Here is a 12,081-nt window from a genome sequence, read left to right as displayed (position 1 = left end):
CGAGCGGGCCAGTCCATAGCATCAATGCCTTCCTCTTGCAGGAACTGCTGACACACTCCAGCCACATGAGGTCTAGCATTGTCTTGCATTAAGAGGAACCCAGGGCCAACCGCACCAGCATATGGTCTCACAAGGGGTCTGAGGATCTCATCTCGGTACCTAATGGCAGTCAGGCTACCTCTGGCGAGCACATGGAGGGCTGTGCGGCCCCCCAAAGAAATGCCACACCATGACTGACCCACCGCCAAACCGGTCATGCTGGAGGATGTTGCAGGCAGCAGAACGTTCTCCACGGCGTCTCCAGACTCTGACACGTCTGTCACGTGCTCAGTGTGAACCTGCTTTCATCTGTGAAGAGCACAGGGTGCCAGTGGCGAATTTGCCAATCTTGGTGTTCTCTGGCAAATGCCAAACGTCCTGCACGGTGTTGGGCTGTAAGCACAACCCCCACCTGTGGAAGTCGGGCCCTCATAGAGTCTGTTTCTGACCGTTTGAGCAGACACATGCACATTTGTGGCCTGCTGGAGGTCATTTTGCAGGGCTCTGGCAGTGCTCCTCCTGCTCCTCCTTGCACAAAGGCGGAGGTAGCGGTCCTGCTGCTGGGTTGTTGCCCTCCTACGGCCTCCTCCACGTCTCCTGATGTACTGGCCTGTCTCCTGGTAGCGCCTCCATGCTCTGGACACTACGCTGACAGACACCGCAAACCTTCTTGCCACAGCTCACATTGATGTGCCATCCTGGATGAGCTGCACTACCTGAGCCACTTGTGTGGGTTGTAGACTCCGTCTCATGCTACCACTAGAGTGAAAGCACCGCCAGCATTCAAAAGTGACCAAAACATCAGCCAGGAAGCATAGGAACTGAGAAGTGGTCTGTGGTCACCACCTGCAGAACCACTCCTTTATTGGGGGTGCCTTGCTAATTGCCTATAATTTCCACCTGTTGTCTATTCCATTTGCACAACAGCATGTGAAATGTATTGTCAATCAGTGTTGCTTCCTAAGTGGACAGTTTGATTTCACAGAAGTGTGATTGACTTGGAGTTACATTGTGTTGTTTAAGTGTTCCCTTTATTTTTTTGAGCAGTGTATATATATATATATATATATATATTCTGCAATCTACACACAATAGCCCATAATTTGGGGCGGCAGGTAGCCTATTGGTTAAAGTATTGGGCTAGTAACTAAAAGGTTGATGGATCGAATCCCCGAGCTCACAAGGTAAAAATCTGTTGTTCTGCCCTTGGAACAAGGCACTGTTCAGCGGTAGGCCGTCATTGTAAATAAGAATTTGTTCTTAACTGACTTGCCTAGTTAAATATAAAACATTTAACATTTATAAAACATTTAAATGACAAAGCAAAAATGTTTTTAGAAACATTTATTAAAGATAAAAAATATACCTTCTTTACATAACAGTAAGTATTCAGAGTAAAAACAGAGCCATGAGGTAGAAGAAATTGTCTGTAGAGCTCCGAGACAGGATTGGGTCGAGGCACAGATCTCGGGAAGGGTACCAACACATTTCTGCAGCATTGAAGGTCCCCAAGAACACAGTGGCCTCCATCATTCTAAAATGGAAGAAGTTTGGAACGACCAAGACTCTTCCTACAGCTGGCTGCACGGCCAAACTGAGCAGTCGGGGGAGATGGGCCTTGGTCAGGGAGGTGACCAAGAACCAGATGGTCACTCTGACAGAGCTCTAGAGTTCCTCTGTGGAGATGGGAGAACCTTCCAGAAGGACAACCATCTCTGCAGCACTCCACCAATCAGGCCTTTATGGTAGAATGGCCAGACGGAAGCCACTCCTCAGTAAAAGGCACATGACAGCCCACTTGGAGTTTGCCAAAAGGCACCTAAAGGATTCTCACACCATGAGAAACAAGATTCTCTGGTCTGATGAAACCAAGATTGAACTCTTTGGCCTGAATGCCAAGCATCACGTCTGGAGGAAACCTGGCACCATCCCTACAGTGATGCATGGTGGTGGCAGCATCATGCTGTGGGAATGTTTTTCAGCAGCAGGGACTGGGAGATTAGTCAGGATCAAGGGAAAGATGAACCGAGCAAAGTACAGAGAGATCCTTGATGAAAACCTGCTCCAGAGCGCTCAGGACCTCAAACTGAGGGCGAAGGTTCACCTTCCAACAGGTCAACAACCCTAAGCACACAGCCAAGACAATGCAGTAGTGGCTTCGGAGCAAGTCTCTGAATGTCCTTGAGTGGCCGAGCCAGAGCCCGGACTTGAACCCGTTCTAACATCTCCGGAGAGACCTGAAAATAGCTGTGCAGCAACGCTCCCCATACAACCTGACAGAGCTTGAGAGGATCTGCAGAGAACAATGTGAGAAACTCTACAAATACAGGTTTGCCAAGCTTGTAGCGTCATACCCAAGAAGACTCAAATCTGTAATCGCCGCCAAAGGTGCTTCAACAAAGCACTGAGTAAAGGGTATGTAAATGTTATTTTTCAGTTTTTGTATTTTTAATAAATTAGCAACAATTTCTAAAGACCTGTTTTTGTTTTGATTGATGAGAGGGAAAAAATTATTTAATACATTTTAGAATTATTATTATTTTAACCTTTATTTAACTAGGCAAGTCAGTTAAGAAAAAAATCTTCTTTTCAATGACGGCCTTGCAACCTTTCGGTTACTAGTCCAACGCTCTAGCCACTAGGCTACCCTGCCGCCCCGGCTGTAAAGGCTGTAACTTAACAAAATTTGGAAAAAGTCAAGGGGTTTGAATACTTTCTGAAGGCACTGTATATAGTGTATATAAAATGTATATAGTGTATATAAAATGTATATAGTGTATATAATAATGTATATAGCCATGTTATGAAGTATGAAAAGTCTTGTTCATTCACATGTCATGAATTCACTATGACATCATCATATTTGTATATATCCTAATTAATAAACTTTGGACAGAAACATGGTTATTATTTATTTAACAAGGCAAGTCAACTGAGAACACATTCTCATTTACAGCAACAACCTGGGGAATAGTCACAGGGGAGAGGGGATGAATGAGCTAATTATAAACTGGGGATGGTTAGATGACCATCAAGGTATGAGACCAGATTGGGAAATAATCCAGGACACCAGGGTTAACACCCCTACTCTTATTACAAGTGCAATGGGATCTTCAGTGACCACAGAGAGTCAAGACACCCCATCCGAAAGATGGCACCCTACACAAGGCAATGTCCCCAATCTGACTACTTTCCAAAGAAACTGTAAGTGATTGAGGAGAGACCATAATTGCTATATTCTAATTAAAATGATTGACCAATAAGAGAACACATAAGCAAGGCATGACCATTTAGAAATAAAACAATATTCCAATTGATTAATCTAATAAACAAATGTTTGCATAACCAACCAGGACCAACCATGCTTAGCTTCAGAAGCAAGCCAGCTGTGGGATGCAGGGTGGTATGCTGCTGTCTCCAAAATCTTGCTATATATACAGCCTAATTATTTTACACTCAGGAAGCTCTGGTAAACAGTGGATGTAGTGCACTGCTGCCACCACGAGGCCTGGAGGGCATTTTGACTTTGTTGATAGCTAGCTGTGTTAGCTAGCTGTGTTAGCTAGCTGTGTTAGCTAGCTGTGTTAGCTAGCTGTGTTAGCTAGCTGTGTTAGCTAGCTGTGTTAGCTAGCAGTGCGGCTAAAGATGTAGCAGCTAGCTGGCTACTGACCAACCTATTGTGTGTATTGAACATTCATATTGGACTGTAGCAGCTAGCTAACTGGCTACAGATCAACCTATTGTGTGTATTGAACATTCATATTGGACTGTAACAGCTAGCTAACTGGCTACTGATCAACCTATTGTGTGTATTGAACATGTATATTGGACTGTAGCAGCTAGCTAACTGGCTACCGATCAACCTATTGTGTGTATTGAACATTCATATTGGACTGTAGCAGCTAGCTAACTGGCTAGTGATCAACCTATTGTGTGTATTGAACATTCATATTGGACTGTAGCAGCTAGCTAACTGGCTACTGATCAACCTATTGTGTGTATTGAACATTCATATTGGACAGCCTTACCTATAGAGTAGCACCACCACCCATCAGCCCATTCTCTTCTTGACGTCAAAGCTGCAGTGTATTGTTGCTACAGGAGTTTATGATTAATAATCCTATTTATTTCAAGCAACACTAATATGTCACCATACTATTTTTTTAAAGCCCCACTAAGATATCACTGTACTATTCCTTTAAGCCCCTCTGTCAGTTATAAATCATCAGAGTGGGAAACCAACTGAAATGGAAACAATGGAGCAAATGGATCACTATCAGAGGGGTGTATTATGACATCAGAACTACTCAGACATTCCAAATATCACTTGATTATCAGAGGGGTGTATTATGACATCAGATAGAACTACTCAGACATTCCAAATAGCACTTGATTATCAGAGGGGTTATTATGACATCAGATAGAACTACTCTGACATTCCAAATATCACTTGATTATCAGAGGAGTGTATTATGACATCAGATAGAAGGACTCAGACATTCCAAATCAGGCTTCATCCAAATCATGAAGGTGGATATTGATCCAACCATTTCAAAAGTAATGACCAGGCTAATGGAAACAGGATATGCCTTTCCAATTTTATATATGCAGACAGACAATTTGTTAGTTAGTTTGACATGGTGGGGTTATTTTGTGTCAGTAAACATTTATGAGCGAGAAATGGTGGTGGAAACTTCTTTATGCGCAAATATTTATATAATAACCATCATATCCCAGTTAACTTGGAGACGCGATGATATATTGTGTGGTCCTCCCACTACGACTTGGGAACCCATGCAGTTTATTAGGCTACAGATGAAATAAGTAATGAACTTCACAGGGTGGTGAAAGTGCATGTGATGAGCTTGATGTTCCTTTCCAATACATTTTGAGGGTCTTATTCTGGTGACATGATGACTGAAGCTTGGTTGCCATTTGACAAATAAAATAATATCTCTCTTATCCATAATAATCTCATCATGTAGGTAGCCTACCAGCACTGTATATGTAAGCTGTTGGCTACAGTGCACGGGACAAGAGCACGTTTTCTATTTCACGCAACAGTGTTTAAAACAATCAGTAGAGTTGAAAATGCGATGGAAACCCATTTAACTTGCATTTTCCATTCGGTACTTGGGAATTTAACAGCAAAAGTATTTTTTTGTCACGTAAAGCCTTTTATCCGCAATAAACCTTTCCGGTGGAAAAAGGAATATATTGTTTTATGCAGATTTTAGAATATTCACATGAAAATCTTTTGCATATTGCACAGAAACTTAGCTACTAAGGTGGATATTGATCCACCACCTGCATTTTATTCAAACCAGCCCACTGGGCACAGACATCAGTTCAACATCTAGATTCTATTTACATTTCTTTGAGTCGTCAACTAAAGTGAATTCAACATGAGATCAACACAAAATGTCACCTGTCATTGGATTTAGGTTGCAAGTCCATGAAAAAAAAATTGTGTTTTGTTGAAATGACGTGGAAACGTTTATTTAACCAGTTTGAGGCTTGTAAATGCCCCCAGGAAAGTCAAACAACAAACTCTTCATTGAGACAATAATAATACCACAATCCGTGGGCTAGTTGTGGTGGATATTATAAAATAAGGATCTCCTGGAGTCCAAGTCAAACCAAGATTCTTTATTTCTGAGCTCAGAGAGAAAAACAGCTACTCATCACAGCGTAGACAGTCTGAATTCCTGAAGCATTGGGTGATGAGCACATATCTTTATAGTTTCCTGTTCCTGGGAGGGACTTTATTCATACAAGGATGCAGGTGCAGCTGGTTAGCAACACAGGAAGATACTCCCAAAAACAGGAGATTATAATAGGACAGTTTCACAAGGTTAGTCACATACTCAGTTATGTGGACACAAACTCAGCAAAAAAAGAAACGTCCCTTTTTCAGGACCCTGTCTCTCAAAGACAATTCGTAAAAATCCAAATAGCTTCCCAGATCTTTATTGTAATGGGTTTAAACACTTTCCCATGCTTGTTCAATGAACCATAAACAATTAATGAACATGCACCTGTAGAACGGTCGTTAAGACACTAACATCTTACAGACGGTAGGCAATTAAGGTCACAGTTATGAAAACTTAGGACACTAAAGAGGCCTTTCTATTGACTCTGAAAAACACCAAAAGAAAGATGCCCAAGGTCCCTGCTCATCTGCGGGAACGTGCCTTATGCATGCTGCAAGGAGGCATGAGGACTGCAGATTTACACATGTTAAGTTCATTGAAAATAAACACACTTGACAGTGAGAGGACGTTTCTTTTTTGCTGAGTTTACAATTACCCTTTTCCATTACCGAGTCTGTGAACATTTTAATTTCATTAAATCATCATTGGGCCAACAATGCAAATGTAAACAATGGAGCAAATACATCACATCCAACTATCACTTGATTATCTGTAGTGCTGGAGGAATGACACTCAGAAAAACACACACAGTCAGAGTTTAGAAAAAGGACCATTTAAACACATGGAATCTGATCTACTTTATATTCAAACTAACATACTCCCTATTCACTTCATGTTTTCTAATAAAAACATACAAATATATGTTTAAGAATATTTTGTACAATTCAATTTCATATGGTAAAGACAGGTAAACACATTCTCAGTCAACAATATAAGACAATGGGAGCATTGTGTATGTTCTCTGATGAATTTTAAGTCAATATGATGTTAAATATCAATTTACACACTAGGAGAAGTAATTATTCTCCCGTGTGGATTCTCACATGACGTTTAAGTGACCGTGATGAGTAATATGTCTTCCCACAGTCTGAGCATTTGCAAGGGTCCTCCCCTGTGTGCAGTCTCATGTGTTCTTTCAGCTTTCCTGAATGGTTAAAACGCTTTCCGCAGTGGGAGCAGCGGTAAGGCTTCTCCCCTGTGTGTATTCGCTTATGAGCGTTCAGGTTTCCTGACTCTCTAAAACTCTTTCCACAATGTGAGCAGTGGTAAGGCTTCTCCCCTGTGTGTATTCGCTCATGAGATTTCATGTTTCCTAACTTGTTAAAACTCTTTCCACACTGGGCACAATGGTGTGGCTTCACTCCTGTGTGTATCCTCTCATGTCTTTTCAGGCTTCCTAATCTGGTAAACCTAGTTCCACACTGGGAGCAGTGGTAAGGCTTCTCCCCTGTGTGTATTCGTTCATGAGCTTTCAGGCTTCCTAACTGGTTAAAACTCTTTCCACACTGGGAGCAGAGGTGTCGTCTTGCTGGTTTGGACATCTTCGGTTCCTCGAAGTTTGGTTTTCCTCCTGCCAAAGACAGCGTTTATTTAAAGAGAGACGTAAATTGAAATAACTGATAATCATAACAATGAGCAATCCATCAGATGGGTTTCCACCCATTCCCCCTCTAATCACTGGACCTTCACCCACGCAAAACTAGATGAATCTGACGAGCTAGCTAGAAACCGGGGCGAGCAACTTGATGCCCTGCAAACGGTTGTGAATGAACCCACTCAAAGCAATAATGTTCTATTCCAAAAGCTGCAGACCAAAGACGATCAGTTAATGAACACAATGATCAAATTGGAGGACAAAACAGCAGAACTCATTGAAGTCACTGATTTAATGAAGGATGACAAAGACCAGGTGAGAAAGTTGGAAAATGTGACCTCTAAACAAAAGGACATCGCATCACTGGATCTCTCACTCCACACTCGAGACCTCTCCCTGCAAACCATGACAGGTAAGTATGAGGCCGAGCGGAGCAAGGGCGACACTTACGTGTCTAAAATAAACACCCTCAACTCCCAGGTGGAATCTGCAATGAAGCAGAACACCACCCTTAGGTATCATCTGGAGGAACTCCAGAACAGTCACGCACTATTGTGGGACAACCAAACCAAGCAACCTAGCTCACATCCGGAGCTCAGAGAACGAGGGAATGTAGACGACAGGAGATTTCAGCCTCTTTCTCTTGGCCATTCGGCCCACAGTGACATGGGGCCTCCTCGTCAACACAACCACAGCTTGACTTTTCCTCTTGACCTTTCGGCTCACAATTCCCAACGTGAGGTTGCAGATGCTCCCCGCGCACTCGGCGGGGATCGCCTTGACAAAATCGTCAAAAACTTCCGCCTCTTTGACCCCGTTCCAGGAAAGCCAAACGACACTGACAAATTCTTAGCAGACATACACGCCTTGGATGGCTACCCAAATGCTACGAATGCCGACAGGCTCTACCTATTGAAGCGAATGTCCAATAGATACGTGACAAGGTTCATCCGTCTACAAGAACAACATGTGCAAAACGACTACGCTAAACTTGCCACGGTTTTGAAAATAGAATTCAGTGGTTCTGCGACTCGCAAACATGACAGCTCGTTGGCTAACAATATCAGACTAGCTCGAAATGAACACCCACAAGCCTGCTATCACCGGCTTCGTTCAGCTTACTTTGGCATGCTCACTGAAACAGGAATGGAAGACCTATTACCATTCAAACAACTGTTTCTGTCAAACGTCTCCCAACTTCATCAACTGCTTGGGCCCTACTGCCGACGTTGGGTTGCCAATCTCGACGCTCCGAGGAGCTTGCAGGCACCGCTTTTGAAGCATCAAAAGCAAGCCGGGCTAAGAGCCCGGACACCTCGACTTTCGAGCTTAGGCGGGAACCATCACTCCAATTAGAAGGTGCAGCATCAGGGACAGGTGCGGTAAAAGATGACGATCAAAGGGGGTGGCAACCAAGTAACGACCACACTGACCGCAGTAACAATAGCTATGATGAACGTCCCCAATCTAACAGGTCCCGTAGAGATCAACCTGGCTGTTATGTCCCTGCGCCTAACCCTCACAAAGGGTCAGGACACAAGGGTAACAAGCGCAACAAGGGCAACAAAGTGTTCAACAATGATCTAAACGCTAACCGAAACGATATAGAAGCTCTGATAAGAGATGTACTGCATCGTAAGAAATTTGAGAAAGAGGACAAGGATAAGTCAGCATGACTAGGCGTAAAAGTTTTGGGAACCAAGTCCGCCGAAACACATGCAATTCGAGAGGATGTCAACATTTCCATTACCCCCGCCCCCACTTCAATCCCTGTTCAGGGCCCACTCGTTCTAGACACAAGCCCGCAGGTTGTCTACAGACCTGTATATGGATGGGGAGATGCACAAGATAAGCACCTTTGCAACAAATGATTCCTCTCCCATTCCGATAGAGGACCCGCTGGGTCACATAGGTGAGTTATCAGTCTTGGAAAGCGACACAGAATACAAACCGCTCGGTACTCCCAACCCACTCCATTTTGTTGGGGATATGACGAGAAAAACCAACTCGAACAGGCCATACATTAGAACAGTCCTGGAGGACAGTTTGACCTATCACACTCTGATATTGTCGAACCCGAATCTTTCACTCATATCCGAAACCTTGCTGGATGAACTAAAAGGGGCAGTGGACCCAACAAAACGTTGGTTGAAAACGGAACGTTGCGACACGAAGCTTAGGGGTTTCACCGAAGCTACCTCGCCACTAACCAAGCGTCTCCTACTTAAACTCAACTTCGAAAGCGTGTCACTGATACACCCCGTGTACGTGACTACAATCGACATCGAACGGATGCTTATTGGGATAGATTTAATTGACCGTTTGGTACCACTAATGGATTGGAAAACCAACCAAGTCTGGTCACAAATATCTATGCCAACTCCGTTGACTTTAGAGGTGGACCGATTTATCGGAATGGCCGATTAATTAGGGCCGAATTCAAGTTTTCATAACAATCGGTAATCGGTATTTTTGGCCACCGATTTGCCGTTTTGCATATAATCGATGCGGTGCCTGTTAATTTTCATTGAATCACAGCCTACTTCGACAAACGGGTGTTGATTTAACCTGTTAGGGCTAGGGGGCAGTATTGACACGGCTGGATAAAAAACGTACCCGATTTAATCTGGTTACTACTCCTGCCCAGTAACTAGAATATGCATATAATTATTGGCTTTGGATAGAAAACACCCTAAAGTTTCTAAAACTGTTTGAATGGTGTCTGTGAGTATAACAGAACTCATATGGCAGGCCAAAACCTGAGAAGATTTCAAGCAGGAAGTGGCCTGTCTGAGAAGTAGTGTTTCATCTTGGCTCTTTTTTTGAAGACTCAGGATCTGTGCAATAACGTGACACTTCCTACGGCTTCCATAGGGTCTCAGAGCCCGGGAAAAAGCTGAACGATATCGAGGCAGGCTCTGGCTGAAACACTTTATCGCTTTTGGCAAGTGGCCACTCAGAGTACTATGGGCTTAGGCGCGTGCCCGCTTCGACCGAATGCTTTCTTTTCCTTTGTCTGTTTACCTAAAAGCAGATTCCCGGTCGGAATATTATCGCTTTATGAGAAAAATGGCATAAAAATTGATTTTAAACAGCGGTTGACATGCTTCGAAGTACGGTAATGGAATATTTAGAATTTTTTTGTCACGAATTGCGCCATGCTCGCCACCCTTATTTACCCTTTAGGATAGTGTCTAGAACGCACGAACAAAACGCCGCTATTTGGATATAACGATGGATTATTTTGGACCAAACCAACATTTGTTATTGAAGTAGAAGTCCTGGGAGTGCATTCTGACAAAGACAACAAAGGTAATAACATTTTTCTTATAGTAAATCTGACTTTGATGAGTGCTAAACTTGCTGGGTGTCTAAATAGCTAGCCCTGTGATGCCGGGCTATCTACTGAGAATATTGCAAAATGTGCTTTCACCGAAAAGCTATTTTAAAATCGGACATATCGAGTGCATAGAGGAGTTCTGTATCTATAATTCTTAAAATAATTGTTATGCTTTTTGTGAACGTTTATCGTGAGAAATTTAGTAAATTCACCGGCAGTGTTCGGTGGGAATGCTAGTCACATGCTAATGTAAAAAGCTGGTTTTTGATATAAATATGAACTTGATTGAACAAAACATGCATGTATTGTATAACATAATGTCCTAGGGTTGTCATCTGATGAAGATCATCAAAGGTTAGTGCTACATTTAGCTGTGGTTTGGGTTTATGTGACATTATATGCTAGCTTGAAAAATGGGTGTCTGATTATTTCTGGCTGGGTACTCTGCTGACATAATCTAATGTTTTGCTTTCGTTGTAAAGCCTTTTTGAAATCGGACAGTGTGGTTAGATTAACGAGAGTCTTATCTTTAAAATTGTGTAAAATAGTCATATTTTTTAAAAATTGAAGTAATAGCATATCTAAGGTATTTGAATAACGCGCCACAGGATTCAACTGGCTGTTGAGTAGGTGGGACGCTTGCCCATAGAGGTTAACAAGCGCATTTGCGAAAAAAGTACTGTCGTTGCACCAATGTACCTAACCATAAACATCAATGCCTAACAGGAATATTTAGACTTAGCCACCCGTTAGATAAAATACGGAACTGTTCTGTATGTCACTGAAAGAAAAAAACTCTTGTTTTCTAGATGATAGTTTCCGGATTCGACCATATTAATGACCTAAGGCTCGTATTTCTGTGTGTTTATTATATTATAATTAAGTCTATGATTTGATAGAGCAGTCTGACTGAGCGGTGGTAGGCAGCTGCAGGCTCGTAAGCATTCATTCAAACAGCCCTTCGCTGTGCTTCAAGCATTGCGCTGTTTATGACTTCAACCTGGGTGGGTATAATTTGTGGAACGTCCCAACAGGAATCTATTGCAAAAACTTTGTAAATAACAAGGTTTCCAAAAAACAACACATACAAAGTTGTATAGCGGCAGAATAAGATACCGGGTAGGGAGTGGTCTATTTCATTGCGTTTTTCACTCATCACGTTTATTCCGAAAAATGTCTGTCCTCACATGTCTGTTTGCCTATGGACAAACATTAAGAATAAGCTACATGGTGAGTTGATGCCTATTCGGCAGCTAGTTAGCTAGGTTTGTATGCGTTGCTACTTTGTATGCGTTGTTGGTTGGCAACCTTTTATTTTACGTTTTTTGGAACAGATTCCTGTTGGAACGTTCCACCCCTTCAAGCCTATCAACTCCCAAGATTAGGCTGGTGTA

General features: G+C 42.6%; 1 protein-coding gene across 2 annotated transcripts in view; it reads right to left on the bottom strand.

Annotated features, from left to right (window-relative positions):
* LOC123725391 (zinc finger protein with KRAB and SCAN domains 1) overlaps positions 1-12,081 on the bottom strand; it is a 29,571-nt gene that overhangs the window by 10,516 nt on the left and 6,974 nt on the right. Inside the window, exon 4 of one of the 2 annotated variants that reach the window (XM_045690599.1) lies at positions 5,674-7,323. The exons of the other annotated variant lie outside the window; for it this stretch is intronic. Coding sequence (XP_045546555.1) covers positions 6,773-7,323 — 551 coding nt within the window. The 3' untranslated portion in view covers positions 5,674-6,772. Of the gene's footprint in view, positions 1-5,673; positions 7,324-12,081 lie in introns of those variants that run through there. 2 annotated transcript variants of the gene reach the window in all.

The sequence above is a fragment of the Salmo salar genome, chromosome ssa12 (genome assembly GCF_905237065.1).
Source record: "Salmo salar chromosome ssa12, Ssal_v3.1, whole genome shotgun sequence".
In the NCBI taxonomy this organism is placed as follows: domain Eukaryota; kingdom Metazoa; phylum Chordata; class Actinopteri; order Salmoniformes; family Salmonidae; genus Salmo; species Salmo salar.
This window is presented reverse-complemented; position numbering and strand designations above follow the sequence as displayed.